The following is a 22,475-nucleotide window of genomic DNA, read 5'->3' as shown; positions in this document are numbered from 1 at the left end:
AGAATTAACATAGTTAAAATGTCCATGCTACCCAGAGCAATCTACACTTTCAATGCTATCCCGATCAAAATACCGAGGACATTTTTCAAAGAACTGGAACAAATAGTCCTTAAATTTGTATGGAAACAGAAAAGGCCCCGAATCTCCAAGGAACTGTTGAAAAGGAAAAACAAAGCTGGGGGCATCACAATGCCGGATTTCGAGCTGTACTACAAAGCTGTGATCACAAAGACAGCATGGTACTGGCACAAAAACAGACACATAGACCAATGGAACAGAATAGAGAGCCCAGAAATGGACCCTCGGCTCTTTGGGCAACTAATATTTGATAAAGCAGGAAAAAACATCCGGTGGGAAAAAGACAGTCTCTTCAATAAATGGTGCTGGGAAAATTGGACAGCTACATGCAAAAGAATGAAACTTGACCACTCTCTCACACCATACACAAAAATAAACTCCAAATGGATGAAAGACCTCGATGTGAGACAGGAATCCATCAAAATTCTAGAGGAGAACATAGGCAGCAACCTCTACGACATCGGCCAAAGCAACCTTTTTCATGACACATCCCCAAAGGCAAGAGAAACAAAAGATAAAATGAATTTATGGGACTTCATCAAGATTAAAAGTTTCTGCACAGCCAAGGAAACAGTCAGAAAAACTAAGAGGCAGCCCACGGAATGGGAGAATATATTTGCAAATGACACTACAGATAAAGGACTGGTATCCAAGATCTACAAAGAACTTCTCAAACTCAATACACGAGAAACAAATAAACAAATCAAAAAATGGGCAGAAGATATGAACAGACACTTTTCCAATGAAGACATACAAATGGCTAACAGACACATGAAAAAATGTTCAAAATCATTAGCCATCAAGGAAATTCAAATCAAAACCACACTGAGATACCACCTTACGCCAGTTAGAATGGCAAAAATAGACAAGGCAAGAAACAACAATTGTTGGAGAGGATGTGGAGAAAGGGGATCCCTCCTACATTGTTGGTGGGAATGCAAGTTGGTACAGCCACTCTGGAAAACAGTGTGGAGGTCCCTTAAAAAGTTAAAAATTGAGCTACCCTATGATCCAGCCATTGCACTACTGGGTATTTACCCCAAAGATACAGACGTAGTGAAGAGAAGGGCCATATGCACCCCAATGTTCATAGCAGCAATGTCCACAATAGCTAAATCGTGGAAGGAGCCGAGATGCCCTTCAACAGATGACTGGATTAAGAAGTTGTGGTCCATATATACAATGGAATATTACTCAGCTATCAGAAAGAACGAGTTCTCAACATTTGCTACAACATGGACGGCACTGGAGGAGATAATGCTAAGTGAAATAATTCAAGCAGAGAAAGACAACTATCATATGATTTCTCTCATCTATGGAACATAAGAACTAGGATGATCGGTAGGGGAAGAAAGGGATAAAGAAAGGGGGGGTAATCAGAAGGGGGAATGAAACATGAGAGACTATGGACTATGAGAAACAAACTGAGGGCCTCAGAGGGGACGGGGGTGGGGGAATGGGATAGACTGGTGATGGGTAGTAAGGAGGGCACGTATTGCATGGTGCACTGGGTGTTATACACAATTAATGAATCATTGAGCCTTACATTGGAAACCGGGGATGTACTGTATGGTGACTAACATAATATAATAAAAAATCATTATTAAAAAAAAAAGAACTTTGGGAACAGGCTTAAATATTATAATGCATTTGGTAAAAATTTGAGTTTCTAATTGGATAACTGGTTGATCAAATTTTTGTCCTAGTAGAGTATGGATATGCAGATTCCACTCCAACTTCTGGGATGCCTACCATGTTGTAGATATTCCTGGATGGTTTCATATGCAGTGCAGTGTATGAAAAAGGTATTATTGTCTACACTTTTGCAAAAATAATAGTAATAATAATGTTCAATGAATTTATGTTACTTTCCGAAGTAAAATGTACCAATAATGAAAGAGCTATGAGTTAAACATTTGCCTTTATAATTCAAGTACACAGCTAGGAGTACTTTCAGGAAAAGACTAAAAGAGGGGTTGATTAGTCAAGAGATTTTCCAAAATTTCACAATGAATAAGACAAGGCTTAGAGTAAGTCTGGTGGTAGGATGTAAACTAACAGCAATCTTTCAATGATTATGGGGAAGATAGTTGATTAATTATTATTGGATATAAGGGTGAAGAAGCAGGAACAGTTAATGATCATTACAACCTTTATAACATGGAAGACTGGGGAGTGAATTAAGGAACTTAGAAAAACATGTTTAGCAAATATAAAAATATAGAGATCAATTTGGGATGAATAAGTGGCCTATGAAACATTCATTTGGAGTTCATGTAAACCTGTCAAGTCCATTTTGTTGGATGCTTGTAATAAATATAAATCACTTGAGGATTTAATCTCACTCAGACCTAATAGCAGTTAAACCCTAATTGAGAGGGTATCTGTTGTTCACTCTATTAGTCATTGGAGTTGTGAAATAGTCTCATCTTCAGCTGCCTGGTTGCTGTGGTCTGGGTGCCTTGAAATAAGCAGAAACCTGGTATAAGTAATAACATCGTGATCGGCCTAGCTTGTCTTTATGCTATAGCCCAAGTAGCTAAATCCTCTGAATTCCATCAGTTTGGTTTCTCTGGATGCCAAATATAGCTTAACTCAGTGCCTGGTTTAAAATATTTAATAAATGGCTATTTCATATGATCTTTGCTTCTCCAGGAATGATGTTTTAATATGTAGGTCTAGAAAAGTAGGAGATAACCACTGAATGGCTAATGTAAACTGAAGAGGATGTGGGAGCGGACTAATGAGAATAGATAAAACAAGCCCCACCCATTTCACAGAGCTACCTGGGGCCGCCCTTGCCTATAAAAGTTTTAATTGCATCTTTTCAAAAAGTTGTCTAATGTACCAATTCAATTTTGGTCATTTATACAAAAATATCTTTCTCTAGACTGTTAGTATACAGATAACTGAAAATGGGGTAAGCTGACATCTTCATCATTCTGTCTTATTAGCCATACTAAACTCATATGAAAAACAGAAGCTGGACAAAGGAAGAAAGGACAAAATAACTTCAGTTTCTTGCCCTGGCTCAATTAAACTCTAACCCGACCTGTCTATCACCGTAATTAGAATCATCACTTTGTTCTTCAATGAAGAGGTCTATAAATGTCAGTATTTTTCCATCATTGTTCCAGATACTGAATGAATTTAGATGCACAACATTTGTGTCTAGGACAAGTAGTCTCTAACATTCCCTACCCCTGTTCTCATTCCTCCACCAAGGTTGAGGAATAGTCACAGGAAAAGACATTCTATTGAGATGCAGTGTGAGTGAGTATAAAAAAATAGTGTAAGAATTAAACTCTTTCAAGTTTCAGCCTGAATAAGGTTTTCACACCTCAAATGAGTTTCTCCCTTACAAAACTTGCAAAGTATGGACTGGGACGGCAGTTCTAGATTGGGAAATATCCCAACCTGAAAGTGTCCAAGGTGAGCAGCTTTCCTCTGATACCTTAATAAAAAATTATGTTTCCTCATACTGTATTATTTACCTTCACTTACATGGCCTGGCTTGTTCTTACTATATGGTGGGAAGTTGCAGAGGATAATAGATTAAGTCCTAGGCTGATTAGGAAAAGGTAAAAGTTGTCACACCAGCCTACCTTGAAACGAGGCAAAATGAATCCTCTACTTGACCTGTGCAGTAGCTCTCCACTGGACCAGCATATTATAGCTGCATGAGCAGCAATTACAAAAAAATACCTAATCCCAGCTCCCACTCCACACAAGCCAATTAAATCAGAATTTATGTAGGTAGAACCCAAGCATTGGTATGTTTTTGTAAAAATGTCTTAGGTTTTTTTAATGTATAGTCAAGTTTGAGAACTCTTGCTGTGTAGTCTTAGTTCATTTAGTTTGTTCAATAGGATTTAGGGTTCAGTCTAATTTAGGGCTAATATGGTGCTCAGCTTATACCTCTGTGCACATTTCTCTATTGTGCCTTTCAGAAGAATGAATGACAGTCATTTGTGGATGTGATTTGAGTGTCTAGGTTCCTGAGTTTGTGTCACCTCTCTCTGTATCTCACATGGTTTATCTTTTAGAGTTCAAGCAGCAAAGTAGAACGGGTAGAACGTACATTTACATAACAATTGCTTAGCAACCCTTTCTTTTTTCATAGTTGGATCCACCCTGGGATATAAGCCTTCATATGCAGGAGAGAGAGACAAAAAAGAGAGAAACAGAAAGAAAAAAAAAAGAAATTTGTATTTATATAACCTATATATGTATGCATATAATATATATTTATTTATGTTTATTATCTATACAAATTCAATATATAAGCTTATTTATGTATTTATAAAATATAAAATAAAATATGTATTCGTATTTGTAGGAAGTTGTGGGTGCTGTCTAAGCAGTCATGACTGTCCCCACATGACTAATGCTGTAATCTGGAATCCGTGACAGGTAGGAAGGGAAAATTAAGTGCAGCCTGAACCCCCATGAGCATGAGCAGAAACCCTAACAAGAATGGACTAAAACCCATGCCAATTTCTATTGCCTCTGACCTAAAAAGGTACCCTGCAGAAGCTGTGAATCTGTGTCGTGGGCCTGAGCACACATACACGCCTGGCCCAAGAGTCATAGAAACTGAAAAAAGTGACAGGGGGGAAGATAGAGAAATTGTAGGTCCAGCTACTGCTTCATACCATTGAGGTGAACCAGATCAACAGCAGTGAGGTGAGTGTTAAGGTCCCAGGATGAAGAAAGATTCTGCAGTTTTCTTTCCTTTCTGCATTCTGAAGTCTCTGCATCTCTAGAGGACATTAGTCCCTTTTTTAAGGCCTTCCACTTAAGTCAGTAGCACCTATTATGTTCTTTCTTTTGATTAACTTGAAATCAACTAATGGAGGATTTTAATTACATTTACAAAATAACCTCTGCAGCAGCACCTGTACTAGTCTCTGAATAACCGGGAGAGCGACAGAGTGGCTTCTGCCTTCCATGCCCACAAAATCTCAGGAGAGAATTTCCTTTGTGGCTCACCCTACCAAAAATACCTGGAAGGGGATTCTGGGGAATATATTTTAGCCCAAGCAAGTTGACATATCACAAAGCCATCACTCATGGCTTTTATGAATCAATAGAGTGTTCTAAACTTTTTGAATGTGAAAGAACTCTCTGGTTTAGATCCACAACTACTCAAGGAATATCTTTACACCAGAATACTTAAAAGGTAACCGCTAGTATTTGGAAGCATTACTTCAAAGTTAGTGAGTGCTGCCCTTCTAAAGAGAAGCATCTCAGATTGAAGCCTTATTTCTCTCTTATCTCTTGCTTTCTTGTGTATGTTCTCTGTGTCTTCCAACTTTTACACAGCTAATTAATAGAAGTACTAGGACTCAAAATGCCCTCTTGAGACTTAGTTTTCTTTCCTCTATGCTTCTGTCACTAGAATAAGGAAATCAGGATGCTGTTGATCTGTTAGAACATTTACACAGGCCTCCTAGAACTCCCGTGCTGTGCTTAACTCCCCTGATATGAGAGATCTGGCTTTTTTGAGGTACAGTCAATTTGCTTCTGGGATTGAATCAATTGTGCAATGATCTGTTCAATCGCTCACTCATTGACCTGCAAAGAATCAATCTAGTTAGTCATGTAGATATGCCTCCCGCTCTTACTAATTACTGTAAATGAATCCAGTTTCTGTTTAAGATAGTCATAAAGAGGAGGATTCAGTGACAATGAGTAATTTGGAAGGAAGTCATTCATTTTTTCCCATTCATGTGGTAGCTTGAAATACAACTGGCTAGTGAATGTGTTATAAAAATAGGTCTGCTTATATGTTCTCAAAATGGACTGATCCTAATGAAATTTATGAAATGGCATTCTATTTCCCTTTAGTGTGCCCAAATCTTAATCTATCCTTTAGATAAACACTGGTAAAATAATAATAATAATAATAATAATAATAATAATAATAATAATAATTCAAATACATTCTGGTGGATGGTGCCTAACTATCTTCTTTCTTCTTCTCTTTTTTCAAAATTAAGTGTTTCAAATCTGGTGTGAATATGTTCCAACTCAGTTTGAGCACATTTAAAGCTGCGTGTCCTGGAAGAACCTATTGTAAGGTGGGCAAAATACCTACTAGGATTAAATTAATAAAATCAAATTTTAGTAGTGGAATTTAAAGCATAATTAGTAAGTGGAAACAAACAAAAAACCAATTTGCTAGGCAGGATACATTTAAACTTTACTAAGTAGGCATTTAGATACTTGAGACTCTAAGACTGCCTCAAATTTATTAAATTGTTCTAAAGGCTTATATACATACTTGATAGGAGATATGTATCTTTATATTTAGCAGATAAGACTGTGGGAAAAGTAAAACACTGAGATAATTTATCTTAAACTCAACTATTCACATCTGTACTTAAACTAGATTATTATATTTTATTTTCCTTTTTGGGGGGTAAGTGAGGTCTGTTTCATTGCATTTTTGTTAGCCTCAAAAATTCCAATTTAGTAATACTTGGGAAAGAACTATGGATATCACAGTACATGGTATTTTAATGTTTTAATGTCATAATGTCATATTTTATATGTCTTTACATTATAAGCAGTCAGAAGTATTAAAATCCTTGAAGAATGTGTACACATATAGTGCATGATTTAATTCATGCATTGTGTTCTTGTTAGATCTTGCACAATTGGTAAGAAAGTCCTGTTGATTATTGTCCTTAATTGTTGTAGAGAATCTATAAACTAGAAGCAGTATAAGTTGCACAGACAGGTTCTGTCTGTTTCTACAGTTTTAAAAGACAGTGTAATTTACTAGGACTTAAGTTCAGTGCAATACATGCAGCTTGGCACCCAGTTTCTTGAAAGAGGCTGCTGCATTTAGATTATTTGAAGTTATCATCTCTCCCCTAAGAATGGGATGCATTTTAAAGAATGAAAATTAACCTAACCTCAAAGCCAAACAAAACACTGTATTATAGTTATTGACACAATTACACGTTTATCTTTTTTTCCTTCTAAGGCTATACTAAAATAATGCCAAAAAATTCAAAGGTGTATATCCACAAAGGTATGAAAACAAGATGGGAGTCATCAGCTACTAAGCAATACAACAGATTTCCACATCAGGACAGAATAAATGGAGGCATATTTGATAAATCAAAGGAGAAGAAGCTGTGTCCTTTAGCATGTAACATGATAGATCAGAGCCCATGGGAGAGGCAGTCAGCTCAACAGAAACCCAGGGAGGTTCTGCAGCACCAGGTCCCAATGTAGGAGTGAACATGAGACCTGAGATAGGAAGGAGGGGAATGACTTAAAGGTCTGTGTATGAAACAGTTGGCCCTTAGCCATTCCTTTTCTCCACCTGGAGTGGGCTGCTTTTTTTTTTTAAGATTTTATTTATTTATTCGACAGAGATAGAGACAGCCAGCGAGAGAGGGAACACAAGCAGGGGGAGTGGGAGAGGAAGAAGCAGGCTCACAGCGGAGGAGCCTGATGTGGGGCTCGATCCCATAACGCCGGGATCACGCCCTGAGCCGAAGGCAGACACTTAACTGCTGTGCCACCCAGGCGCCCCTGGAGTGGGCTTCTGAGCCAGAATACCTGAGGTGAAATCTCCCATTTAACAAGCTCTAGAGACTTCTGTTAACTTTTAATAGATTCATTCTGAAACACACACACACGCACATACAGGCACACAGATGGACACACAGCCATGCATATCTAATCAGAAAACAAAATAGAAGATATTTTAGGAGACCATGAAGGATACAAAATAAAGAGCAAGAAAAAAGTATTATCTGTCCTGGAGAAAACAAATGGTTTGAGTGAATTTAATTTCATAATTATCTCAATAAACATATTCAAAGAGAATCATAAAAACACTGCATCTGTACAAAAAGAATTCTATAGAAAATGAATAACCTAAGAATTTAAATTATGATGTCCAAAATGAAAGAAAATCAGAAGAGTCCAAGTAATGCTGGTACTTGAGATATCAATTTGGAGGCTATGATAGAGGGGTTAAGTGAAAAAAATAAAAAATTAAAAAATTTACTTAGGAAGTTTATAGATATTACCTTTGTGATTAATTCAGTAGGTAACGGACATTATAGATACAACACTACCAAAAGGAACAGCTATCAGATAGTGGAGAAATCTGAAACCAAATGTGTTTCTTTACATTTTAAGCCCTTTAATTCTACTTAGTATTTTAAATAAGCACAATGTATTGTTTTTATTTTTTAAACAAAAGTCACATATAAAAATAGCATTTCTTTAGAAATCTATATAGTATGTGATACTTTAGGTTTTCGAGATAGGAATTAATTGAAACAGTGACTGACCTCTATATGAGATCCAAATTTACATCAGTTTTCATGTTTCTTGTGGTTTGTTTGTTTGTTTCTTTGTTTAAGCACCTGGAAGTCATGACCATGAATTTAAAACTATATGACTGAGCTGGGTAATAGAGTTTTTATTAGCAGGATGTCACAAAAGCTATGATTATTATTGAATTGTTAAATTCATTCTATTTCTTTCTTCCCATCAGTGATCTTTTTTAAAGTCGTGAGATAGATCTGTTTGCTGTCATTACAATGAGGTATAAAGACAAGAGAGAGGGACATACATAGTTCATGTTTCATCTATCTGAGAGATAAGAGGGGAAAATGCTATTCTACTGTATACTAGAATGAAGTACTGAAACATCATACAGCTCTACGAAATTGTCTTCCAATCAGGAGAATTGTAAATTTTTCATTCCTTTTCCAACAGTAAAGCTACCAAATATTGTTTCTTAAAAACCAAGAACATGTCAGACTGGAATCAGAGTTTCTAGATCAAGCCCAGCTTTCTCCTTGCACCAAAAATTAGATTTGCAAACAGATTTTGTATACTGTTACTTTGCTTCACTGGTGTACTGTTACATTTTAAAATACACTGATTAGAAACATTCTTGCACATTTAACATGTAGACAATAGTAAAGAAAACAAAAAGGAGAAAAATGTACATTTAAAAAATGACATATAAGTTCATCTGAAATATATTTTTCATTTAAAGTTAATAGTAAAAGTCAGTGTGGTGTGTGGGTATCCTTACCCAGAATTATCTGCATGAAAACAAACCAAGTTGAGCAAAAAAAAGTAAAAACCCTAAGAGAAGTACCCATTAAGATAATCAAAGCCCTGAGATCTGTATCAGATCAAATAGACCAACTGGACATAGAAAGGGAAATATGTAATTTTGTTATTTATGTGGTCCTCTTCAAGGAACACAGAAATTTCCAAGTAAGTAAGAAATGTGTAGAATACCTACCCCGTGGCCAACATAGAAAGTATTGTAGATTTAAGAAAACAGCTAGTGAGGCTTAGTGAGGGCCTGTCTTACTGGATTTATTCTCTACTTAGTCATTTATTTGACTATTTAAACAACAAATAGTGTGCTAAGCCATAGGAAATCAGGGGAAGATGGATGTGCTTGGTCATCATTGATTGACTTTCCTATACTGCTTTTAGCACTGTGGGGGAGACAGTAAGAGAAGTGTGAATGTCCTTTGTTTCCAGTCCAGCAAAGCAGTCCAGACAGGCTTGCAGTGGCCAATTTGTGTTGCATGAATTCATATCAGCTTGTTTGGGGATCACTGCATGTTAGACTTTGTATCTGGGCCTGTCAAATACCTAAAGATGGCCAGTGATAGTCTCCAAGATGTCTTTCATTTTGTCTCTTTCACAAAAGATGCACGCCAGAAATGTTTAAACACATTCAAGTCCCTTTCAAATTCAACAAGCTTAAATAAGGAAAGATGAAACAGATCATTTACTCAGCTCTTCCTTATTTCGTGGGGAGTAGTGTCGGGGCCAGTAATGTTTTCTTCTCTCCTCTAGAAGCTAAACTTGTAATTTTTTTTTTTTTTTCTCTAGACTTAGTCCATTTTTTCTCCTCCTACCTTCTGTTACTTACTCAGTCTGCTGTCATTCCCCCTTTGGCCCCAGTCATGATGAACACAAGTACTCCTAGTAAGGTCATCAGTTAACTATATGTGGCTGAACTAAAAGGGCATATGTTGAACTTCTCCTAATGAATCAAAAATACCTGAAATATGTCTCATTATCTATTTCTTAAAATTTTCTTCCTTCATCTTCCATGACAATGTAGCCTTTTCTCCCCCTCTTGAGGCTCTTTCTCATTCTGTGTTTTGTTTCTCTTTACCATGACACTGAATAATGAGATTTCTTTTTTTTTTTTCCTTTTTTTAATTTAAATTCAATTAAGTGACATATAATGTATTCTTGATTTCAGAGGTAGAGGTCAGTGATTCATCTGTCTTATATAATAGCCAGTGCTCATTACATCTTGTGCCCTTCTTAATATCTATCAGCCAGTGACCCCATCCCCCCACCTCCCTCCCCTCCAGCAGCCCTCAGTTTGTTCCCTATGATTAAGAGTCTCTTATGGTTTGTCTCCCTCTCTGGTTTTATCTTGTTTTATTTTTTCTTCTTTTCCCCTATGATCTGCTGTTTTGTTTCTTAAATACCACATATGAGTGAGATCATATGATAATTGTCTTTCTCTGAATGATTTATTTTGCTTAGTGTAATACCCTCTAGTTCCATCCACATTGGATGAAAATTGGCAAGGTTTCATTTTTTTGAAGGCTGAGTAATATTTCATTGTATATATATACCAAATCTAATTTATCCATTCATCTGTTGATGGACATCTGGACCCTTTCCATAGTTTGGCTATTGTGGACATTGCTGCTATAAACATTGGGGTGCATGTGCCCCTTCTTTTCACTACATCTGTATCTTTGGGGTAAATACCTAATAGTACAGTTGGTGAGTCATAGGGTAGCTCTATTTTCAACTTTTTGAGGAACCTCCATACTGTTTGCCAGAGTGGGTGCACCAGTAGTTGGTATTGCCACCACTTTCAATCTGGAGGTATCTTTGGGTCTAAAACGATTCTCTTGCAGACAGCATATTGATGGGTCTTGTTTTTTATCCAGTCTGATACCCTGTGTCTTTTGATTGGGGCATTTAGCCCATTTACATTCAGAGTAACTATTGAAAGATATGAATTTAGTGCCATTGTATTACCTATAAAGTGACTGTTTCTATACTGGTCTCTATTTCTTTCTGGTCTGTGTTACTTTTGTTCTCTCTCTTTGCTGAAAGGATCCCTTTTAATATTTCTTGTAAGGTAGGTTTGGTGGTCACAAATTGTCCTGGAAGCTTTCTATCACTCCTTCTATTTTGAATGACATCCTAGCTGGATAAAGTATGCTTGATTGCATATGTTCCTCACTTAGCACCCTGAATATATCATGCCAGTCCTTTCCAGCCTGCCAGGTCTCTGTGGATATGTTTGCTGCCAATCTAATTTTGCTACTTTTATAGGTTACAGACCTCTTGTCCTGAGATGCTTTCAGGATTTTCTCTTTGTCTCTGAGATTTGCAAGTTTCACTATTATATGTCAGGGTGTTCACCTACTTTTATTGATTTTGAGGGGACTTCTCTGTGCTTCCTGGACTTGGATGCTTATTTTCTTCCCCAGATTAGGGAAGTTCTGTGCTGTAATTTGTTCCTATTTACCTTCTGCCCCTCTCTTTCCTCTTCTTCTGGCATCCCAATTATTCTAATACTGTTTTGCTTTATGGTATCACTTCTTGAATTCTCCCCTCATGATCCAGTAGTTGTTTATCTCTCTTTTTCTCAGCATCTTTACTCTCCATCATTTTGTCTTCTATATCACTAATTCTCTCCTCTGCCTAATTTATCCTAGCAGCTAGAGCCTCCATTTTTTTATTGCATCTCATTAATAACCTTTGATTTCAACTCGGTTAGATTTTAGTTCTTTTATTTCTCCAGAAAGGGATTCTCTAGTGTCTTCTATGCTTTTTTCAAAGATCAGTAATGATCTTTATAATCATTATTCTGAACTCTAGTTCCAACATGATGTCCAACATTATGTCCATACTGATTAGGTCCCTGTCAGTACTGCCTCTTTTTCTCTTTTTTGAGGTTTTTCTGTCTTGTCACTCTTGAAGAAAGTGGTCTCTTTTATATTTGTAGAGTTGCAGCTATTCTTTTCTTAGATCTCTGGTTGAGTTAGCAGGCGTTCAGTGATTCGATAGCTATCTAGCTCAATTCCTGCGACCAGACAAAGTAAGGTCTCCTACTCCTCCATTATCTTGGACTCCTTCTGAATAATGAAATTTATAAGCCTCCTCTCTGGGATTCTGTCTTTTTCCCCCAACCTAGTCCATATTATGTATGTGTATGGTGCAGATTACTCAGTGCTGATGACTTCTAAATTTATTCCCTGCCCAAACCTCTTTCTGATGTGGAGTCATATATATAACCTGATAAAATATTTTATTCAGACATTTTAAGAAAACTTCAAAAGGAAGAGTCCCCAAACTGAACTCATGCTTTACTCTAAGCTTTTCTCCTCTCTGTCCATCTTTGTAAGAGGCGTCAATATTCATCTGATTGCCCCAACTGGAAATTTGAGGTATCCTCAAAACCTCTTTTTCCCTCCCTATTTGCACATAACCCATAACAAAGACCTATTAATTTTTTTTTAAAGATTTTATTTATTTATTTGACAGAGATAGAGACAGCCAGCGAGAGAGAGGGAACACACGCAGGGGGAGTGGGAGAGGAAGAGGCAGGCTCATAGCAGAGGAGCCTGATGTGGGGCTCAATCCCATAACGCTGGGATCACGCCCTGAGCCGAAGGCAGACGCTTAACTGCTGTGCCACCCAGGCGCCCCAAGACCTATTAATTTTATCTCATAAACCTATTTTGAATGTGTCCACTTCTCTCCTTATCCATTGAGACCACTTTTATACGTGGTAATAACTATATTACTGGTCTCATCATCCAGTTCCATCTTGTTAAAATTTATTATCCATTTTGTAGCCAAAGGGGGCATATGCTTGTGGAAATTTTATTATAATTTCTCTGCTTAAGATATTTAAATGGTTTCTCAATAGACTACAACTTTGCTTTATGAATCTTGGTGATCATGGCAAGCTTGTCAGATATTTGTAAGCTATTTTATTTATCATAGTACTATGCACTAAAACATTGCTGAAAAAGACAGCATGTAAAAGTCCACATGAAAATTGTGTTCTCATGTGGCAAGTGGTAGTAGTGCTGGTGGCGATGTCACTTTTGTAATCATGATAGAGGACAATGCCATAGAAATGAAATCACTTTACTTGCTCTCATGAGACCTCAGCTCCAAGTACAGGTGTAGTTCCTCAGAACTAAGAAAAATACACTGAGTCAAATGTGAAATGAGAATTTCCTTTAGGCAAAGGCATAGTTAAGTGTCCTCTATAGATCCTCCATTACTCAGGGGACAGTTTAGCTTTTGCAAAATAAGATATACTTCCCAATGAAATTGAGCAAGACCGAGCTAGTCTTTTCCCATAGTTCCTAGAAAGAGAAAACAAATAAGACAACATAATTTTAGAGAGACGGAGTTGAAGAACCAGATTCTAAAGTAGATATGCTCTGCAGACACAACAACATTTAATGTGTTTCTCTTTCACACTCAAACTTTGTGCTATAATGTCCAATCTTTTTAATCTTGGAATCATGTCAGATCTCCTCCTTGGCAGAGACAAGATGAGGTGGAGGTGGATTTTGTGTGTGTGTGTGTGTGTGTGTGTGTGTGTGTGTGTGTGTGGAGAGAGAGAGAGAGAGAGAGAAGAAGAAGAAGGAGGAGGAGGAGGAGGAGGAGGAGAGGAGGAGGAGGAGGGGGGGAGGAGGAGGAGGAGGAGAAGAAGAGGAGGAGGGGAGGAGGAAAATGAGGAAAAGAAGAAATAGGAGTAGAATATTACATAAAAATGTAAGAAAGATGGGAAGAACATCATCACCAATTTGAAGTAAACCCACACATGGAAAACTAAGAGAAAAAGGAAACCAGTATAATTGGGGTAGAGATGAAGAGATTTTGTTAGAAAGAAAGATTGGCGTGTACTTAGGGAGCTTATCATTATTATTCTGGATGGCACATAGGAAATATGGATTTTATTCAAAAGGCAATTATGAGGTTTATAGATTTTTTTAAAAGACTATAATAAGATAAAATCAAGGAAAACTGTTTAAAACTCAGAAAATTAATATTTATATTAAAAGAGCCGATTGAATATTTTGTATTAAAAATTATTTGGTTCCATTAAGGAAGCCAAGAAGCAAAGTTTCAAATTAGAAGATGATTTTGTAAGTAGTAGAATTGGAAATTACTAAAGCATTCTATCAGGCTGCTCTTGTCATAATTTTTCAGTTTTACTGCTGGCTGCACCAGCCTTTCTTCCCCAAGCAGATGTTGAAAAGGACTTCTCACTTTCACCATTCTGACCTTACTTTCCTTCTCACGTTCTGGACATATCCTGAACTCTCCATATTTGTATTTTAATCAAGGAATTCTCCTCCTGTTTGTACTAACCAGTAGTGAGTTTCTTCAATATCTGACTCAAGCCACATTTCCTCATAGTATATATTGGTTAACTTCATTTTGAATATCACGCTTGAAGTGCTTTTCTGTTCTTGTTGTTTCTACTTTATTTGTTTGTTTGTTTGTTTGTTTGTTTATGAATGAGACTGGGGGAGAGGGACAGATGGGGAGAATATCCAAACAGACTCCCTCTGAGCGTGGAGCCAGAGGTGGGGTTTGATTCCACAACCCGGGAGATCAGGACCGAAGCCGAAACCAGGAGTCGGACGCTCAACTAACTGAGCCACCCAGACGCCCTTGTTGTTTCTACTTTAATTATTTTATACCTTCTCCTTATATCTACTTCCCCATAGCAACTCTTAAAATGCTGGGCACAGAAGAGTCATATAACCTCGCAAAAAAATGATGCACAAGTTATCTTACTTCCAAATTGACCATTTATTTCACTAGATATGGGACATTGTATGGTGTCCAAAAGAATAGATGTTGTTGTCAAGATCTTTAAGGAACTTAAGATAGGGTTTAATGAATAAATGACTCAGGAAGCAAAGAAAGGAATAATGGGAAAGTTCATTTCATTGTGTAAATCTCTTCCTAGTGGTAAATTAGATACTAAGAAGTGCTCCTGAAACTTTGTGTTCTATTTGTGCTATACAGAAATTACACAGATGCTTGGGAGTCTGATGTGATGCTGTTGCCTTATGCACTTTAAGATATCAAAGAGAAGTTTAATTTCCAACCTATGTTTTTCCAAAATGGGTTTTTTTCGTTTTACTTCTGGGGGCTTTGTTCCTCTTTTTGTCTCTGTTTTCATAGTAGTTTTTTAATGTACTCATTTATATTTTTAAAAATATATCCTTTCTTACACAGTCTTGTAGAGGCTAAAAGAGCACTAAATCACAGGACCAGACCTGTCATTTAATAAGTAATTCTTGTTTCTTAATAACTTTATTGATTTACAGCTGAAATAAAGAGTCATACTCCATTTCTTATGTTTACCTGCCAATACCTTTTAAGGCGCGCGCCCTTCCCTATTCTTCTTCTACCTCACATCTGGGCAAGCTAAAAAGAAAGCCCAAGTGCTATAGAAGTTCAAACCATGCACGACCCTGCTTTCTCAGAAGAATCGGCACCCCAGCCCCACAACCCTAATTACCTAATGCACCATTAGAGTGCATTATAATAGCACATCACATTTTGAGCATCATAAGTCCCAAACCATATTTTGGCTGGGGATTCATCTCATTTCTGTGGAGTGGCTACAACATGGCCTTTCTCAATTTTTAGACCTTCCTTCCAGAATGTTTGTTTTTTTTTTTTTTCTTAAGATCTATGAGATTTATAGTCGTGTTCTGTTATCTTTCTTTTTAAAAGTCAAAGAAAATGAAAAATAATTTCACACGGTATAGAATTATCATGTCAATTATATTTCCTCAGTAGTTGAGAATATTATTATGCTATTTTCGGGGAGGCTTTCCTCCTGCTGAGCATTAGGTTTCATACAACTGTTGTTCCTTTTAGATTATATTTTATCTTAGGCTATATTTCATAATTATCTTGGTGTCTTGGGTTTTCTATAGTTATATTAACTTTTGTCAGTGAGTGTGTGTGAGTATGTGTAATTTGGCTTTGAATGCATTAAATTAACTGAAATAGAAATTTGGCTATTTCATTCATCCAGACATCTGTCAGCTATTATTTCTCCAAATATTGCTCATGCCCATTTTTTTTTTCTGTTGTCTCTTTTTTGGGACACAAATTACATGTATGCAGGACCATCTTACTATATACTCTATTTTTTTAATGACTTGTCTTTATTTTTATCTATCTATTTATCTATCTATCCATCCATCCGGCTATCTATGTCTCTTTGCCTCATTCTATGTAATTTCTTACTACAAATGTCCAGGTCACTAATTTCCTCAACTGTGACAAATCTGAAGTTTAAACTCACTGTCTTATTTTTACATAACTTATTTTATTTTTCAACCCGAAAATTTATTTAGTTTATTTTCAAGTCTGTCAGATTTGTTAATGCCTTATACCTTGATCATATTTTCATTTTATTTTTTATTTCCTTAAATATATAAAACCTATTTGTATTATACTCTATAGCTCCAGTATTGAGCTTAGGGTGTGTGTGTGTGTGTGTGTGTGTGTGTGTGTGTGTGTGTTTTGTTGTTGTTGTTTCATTAATGGCTTCTGTTAATGGCTCCAGTTCCTCAGGTATTTAGTTGTTTTTGAATATGAGCCTCTATTCCTTAAAGTCTCAGTTTTGAGAATTATTTGAAATTATGATTAAGGGTATCTTTTTTTTTAATGTTTTTTTATTATATTATGTTAGTCACCATACAGTACATCCCTGGTTTCCGATGTAAAGCTCAATGCTTCATTAGTTGCGTATAACACCCAGTGCACCATGCAACACGTGCCCTCCTTACTACCCATCACCAGTCCATCCCATTCCCGCCCTCCCCTCTGAAGCCCTCAGTGGATGTCTACATCCAGAAATTAAATCTAGACACAGACTTTATATCCCTCCCAAAAAATTAACTCAAAATAGATCACAGACCGAAATGTAAAATGCAAAACTATCAAACTCCTCAAAGATAACATAAGAGAAGACTTAGATGACCTCTAATATGGTGATACCTTTTTAGTACAACACCAAAGCCACAATCCATGAGAGAAATAATGTATAAACTAGGCTTCATTAAAATTAAAAACTGGGGTGCCTGGGTGGCTCAGTCGTTAAGCGTCTGCCTTCAGCTCAGGGCGTGATCCCAGCGTTCTGGGATTGAGCCCCGCATTAGGCTCCTCCACTGGGAGCCTGCTTCTTCCTCTCCCACTCCCCCTGCTTGTGTTCCCTCTCTCGCTGGCTGTCTCTCTGTCCAATAAATAAATAAAATCTTAAAAAAAAATTAAAAACTTCTGCTCTACAAAAGGCAATGTCAAGAGAATAAAAAGACAAGCCACAGATTGAGGAAAATATTTTCAAGAGCCATATCTGATAAAGGACTGTTATCCCGAATATACAAAGTGCTCTTAAAATTCAACAGTAAGAAAACAAATAACTTGATAGAAATAAGAGCCAAGAACCTTAACACATCTCACCAAAGAAAATATACAGATGCTAAGTAAGCAATGAAAAGATACTGCACACTTATGTCATTAGAGATATGCAAATTAAAATAACAATAATATACCACTGTATACCTATTAAAATGACCAAAATCTGGAGCACTGACAACACCAAATGATGGTAAGGATGTGGAGCAGCAAGAACTCTCTTACAATGCGGGTGGGAATACAAGATGGTGCAAACATTTTGGAAGACAGTTGGCAGTTTTATATGAACTAGAGATCCTTTTATCATGTAATCGAGCAGTTGTGCTCCTTGGTATTACTGAAAAGAGTTAAAGCTTATGTCCACACAAAAACCTGCATGCACATTTTTATACCAACTTTATTCATAACTGCAAAACTTGGAAGCAACTAAGTTGCCCTTTAGTAGGTGAAGAGCTAAATAAATCGTGGTACATCTAGACAATGGAACTTTATTGAGCACAAAAAAAAAAAAAAAAACTATCAAGCAATGAGAAAACATGGAAGAACCTTAAATGCACGTTATTAAATGAAGGGCACCAATCTTAAAAGGCTACATACTGTATGACTCTAATATATAACGTTTTAGAAAGGACAAAACTATGGAGAGAGTTAAATGATCAGTGATTGCCGGGGGCTGAGATGGAAGGAAGATAAACTGGTGGAGCACAGAGGATTTTTAGGGCAGTGAAATATATCATAGTATAATAATGGATACATGTCATCATACATTTGACCAATGTTCTATAGAGACCCAACAAGTAAATATTCTATGTTTTATAAACCAAGAGACACAAAGATTTTGTTTAGATAATTATATAATTACTTAAAATATAATCAATGTAAAAATCACTTTTGTCATGCATACAGAAATAAGTAGTGGACTGGGTTTGTCTGATAGGTCATAATTGCTAGCTGATGCGGTAGACATTTTAAACGTTATAGGCAACCTATATAAAAGGTTTTATTTAGGAAAAGCACATATCAGACATAAAGTTTGAAAACACCGGTATGATAGCACTGTGGGAATTGAGGCAAAACTAGTGACACTGAAACTAGTTAGGGCATTCTTGAAGCAATCAGTGGCTGTAATAATCTCTGAGCTAAAGAAGTACAATAAACAGGATTTGGTATTTCCGTAGAAGTGCCATGAATAGGGGAATCTGGGTGGCCCAGTCGGCTAAGCATCTGACTCGTGATTTCGGCTCAAGTCATGATCTCAGGGTTGTCAGGCTCAGTGCTGAGCATGGAGTCTGCTTAGGACTGCCTCTCTCTCTCCCTCTCTCTCTGCCCTACTGCGCGCATGTGCGCGCTCTCTCTCTCTCTCAAATAAATAAATCTTAAAAAAAAACGAGAGAGAGAGAGAGATGCCATGAATAGTATTATGGAAAAACAGGAGTGAAGGATAACTCTTTATTCTCTTCTGAAATCAGGTATTACTTATGAATTTGGTGATGGTATTTAAAAAGAAACACAAGAAGCAGGTTTAGACCTATAAACACAGAGAACAAACTGATGGTTGTGGGGAGGGGGGTAGGAGGAGTAGAGGAAATGGGCATATGGATGAGGGGGAGAGGGGGATACAGACTTTCCATTATGGAATGAGTAAGTCATGGGAATAAAAGGCACAGAATAAGGAATGTAGTCAGTGACATTGTAATAGCGTTGTATAGTGACAGATGGTAACTACACTTGTGGTGAGCATAGTATAATGTATAAGCTTGTCAAACCACTATGTTATACACCTAAAACTAATATGCATTGTGTGTCAACTGCATTTAAATAAAAAAAATTTAAAAAACAAGAGGTATGCATACAGAAATAATGAATTATGTTTTAAATAGAATTAGTTTAATGTAGTAACAGTAATTGAAACTGCAAACCAGACTGTTCTTTACCAAATGTGAATATGCACATTTGAATTTAAAGAGTCCATATCTTTCCTCACCTTGACTTTGTTAAACACAAACATTTGTATTTAAGAATTTCTTAACTCAGAATGTCTTTTTGTGGCCTACTTGTTGTTCCCACTGGTAGTAGCTTTATTCTTTAATAGCAATGGTTCTTAAACTTCAATTTCTCACACTTATTTAAGCAATCCTTTCTTTTAGTGATCGATTTAAACTCTTCCATTTAACATTATGCACTTAAAATTTGGTTAGTTGTCTGTGACTTTAAGATCCTATAGCCTAGATTAATATTGATAAGGGACCTCATTTTGTTTCACATATCTTTAATCTTTGACTTTTTGAAAAGATATTTTAGCTAAATGGCTCAAATAATGATTAGTTCCACATTGCAAATAATTGTCCCCAACTACTTTCTAAAAATTATCATATGCTCTGTGTGACTGAGAATAGCAAAAATTTCAGAGTTTACAGAAGCTCTTTCTCTTAAAGACAAGAATTAATTCAAAAAAAGAAATGCATCACTTGCCTGGTCAAAAACATCTCCTAGCTGTTGAATCTCTTTTAAGTCTAGTATCCCTATATGAGCTGTAGGGAGGTCCTATCAAATTATTCTTCTTGTATGAATTCACTTTTTCAACAAATACTGATCAAGAAACTTCTATATTAGCTTTACCACATCTTCATAAATAATTTCACAGGGTTAACCTCATATATTAAGTTTTGGTTTGTTTGTTTATAGCTGCATTTTGTAATGTAATGCACATTATACATTATCCTCATATCATCCTTGAAGAAAACACGAAGTAGGTAGAAATTTATGGCACAGAAGCTATAAGTAACTCACCAATCCTGTAGGCCCAGGTTATAATCCCTTTAATCTTTAGACTTCCGTGTTGCACAATTTGGTAACCAAAGGGCATTGATTCCTTCCTTGACACTGAAAATATATTCTGGGTTTAAAGATGGAGATCAGAGCTTACTCACATGGAGGGAAATGAGCCAAGTATTAGAGTATAGGAAGTAAATTTATATCTGTAGCCAAAGTGTAATTTTCATAGACCAGTGCAATTTCCCATTATGAAATTATTTTTTCCTCTCTTTCGCAATTGTTCCAAACAATTATTTTCATTAATAGTTGTTGGGTTGAAGACCATGTATCATTAGAACAGTTAATTGGTGCAATGAAAAATAGATTTGACCAGTTTTTCTCAATGAAACTAAATGGGTGTCTTTAAAGAGTTGAACTAATTAAACGACTGTCTTAGAACTTTTGAGGAAGTAGGTAATTTATTTATTTTTTATAGTCAGGACCAGACTAGTATGAGATTTGTTTTATAGTATTCAGCATATTGATCTATTAAAATTTCTGTAGTCAGTCATATTTAGATGTAAGACTATCAAGGATCACAGAATGTAAGAAATTATGTTTCAGAATTATATTTATCTTTAAATATTTATTGGCTTATTATGTTACAGGGTATCACCAATATCAAAGTTTGTTGCTTTCTCCTTGGATCATTGCTAATTGATATTTCTTGCCTCCCTTTCATTTAGTTGGAACAATGTAATGTGTTCTATTAACAAAATGATCTTCTGGAATTAGGTGGTTAAAAGCAGGCCTACCCTCTCTTCTCTAAGGGCTATATGTATAGTATTAAGTGAAGGAACTGCAGACACTAGAAACTACTGCATGAAAGGAGATTAGTTCCTGAATGACCCATAACAAATTGTGATTTGATTAAGAAATAAACCTTTATTAACTGAGCCACTGACATTTTGGGGAGTGCTTATTTCAGCAGTTTCCATGATTTACATAAACTAATGTAGCTTTTCACATGTCACCATTAGAATAGAAATTGAGTAACCACCATACTCATTTTGAGATGTGTGTCAGATTTACCTGAAAACTTTTTTTAAAAGATGAGTATCTGGCCCAGTCAACTTAGGTTGATGCTGAAAGCATAGCAGGCATGTGTATGTCTCAAAAATATTACATATAATTCTGACGTTCACTTTTGGTTAAGAATCACTCTATAAGATTCTTACTTTATGAGGGGTATATTATCCTTCACATAAACCAGTTTAAATCAGTCCATTCAAATTCATTATACTTGTATCTATATCTATCATTACAAGATTTGGAGATTTGCTATTTTTATAATTTAAAATAATTATGATTGACTTCTTCCAGTTCAAAATTCTGAATAACATATTCCATGAGTACAGAATACATAGTATCTATCAAAAGTAACCTCTGAGTAAATATTTTAGTTAAAAGGCAAATCTAAGCTAACATGATCACATGGCTGATACTTCACTGAAAATTACTCAGTTTCCCAAGATGTGATTTAGACATATATCTTACATTTACTTTCAGGTTTTTTTTTTTTTTTAAATGTTTATTATCTAGAAAAAAATATATATATATATCTTCCCCACAAAAGATGCTATTTTTTCATTTCCCCTTCTTCCTCTTCTTTAACACCCCTGATATAAAGGACATTATTATACCTTATTAAAACTTCAGCCAAATGTCCAGACAATGCTCCATCTATGTTTTCTTCTATGTTTGCAAGCTGCATGTTCATATAGCCATCTACAGATACCAAGTAGCCTTTGTACTCCATTCCCCACTTAGGTTCCACCATTATTGGTTTTCCTGTTAATCCATTCAGAAAAGGTTTGGGATTGAGCAGCAAACTCATCACGACTACAAGCAAATGCTGCAGGCCACTTCCCAACAAGTGTTTTATGTTCCTGGTGACTAGAATAGCTATAGCCATCACATATCATTTCAGTTTCTTAACAAAAAATAATTCAAACCCTTTTGGTATGATTCAACAGAGGGCAATTTTCTTTTTTTTATAATAATTTTTTATTATGTTACGTTAGTCACCGTACAGCCCCTAGTTTAGAAGGCAGTTTTCTTAA

The 22,475-nt window shown here is 36.1% G+C and overlaps 1 protein-coding gene across 1 annotated transcript; it reads right to left on the bottom strand.

Annotated features, from left to right (window-relative positions):
• Window positions 1-21,991: 21,991 nt before the first annotated feature.
• LOC103671444 (small nuclear ribonucleoprotein F-like) lies at window positions 21,992-22,249 on the bottom strand. Its single transcript, XM_008700057.1, has one exon. The coding sequence runs from the start codon at window positions 22,247-22,249 to the stop codon at window positions 21,992-21,994; it is 258 nt and encodes an 85-aa protein (XP_008698279.1).
• Between the last annotated feature and the right edge of the window lie 226 nt (window positions 22,250-22,475).

Source organism: Ursus maritimus, unplaced genomic scaffold (assembly GCF_017311325.1).
Source record: "Ursus maritimus isolate PB19 unplaced genomic scaffold, ASM1731132v1 scaffold_6, whole genome shotgun sequence".
Lineage (NCBI taxonomy): Eukaryota > Metazoa > Chordata > Mammalia > Carnivora > Ursidae > Ursus > Ursus maritimus.
The sequence above is the reverse complement of the archived record's forward strand: the minus strand, read 5'-3'. Positions and strand labels throughout refer to the sequence as shown.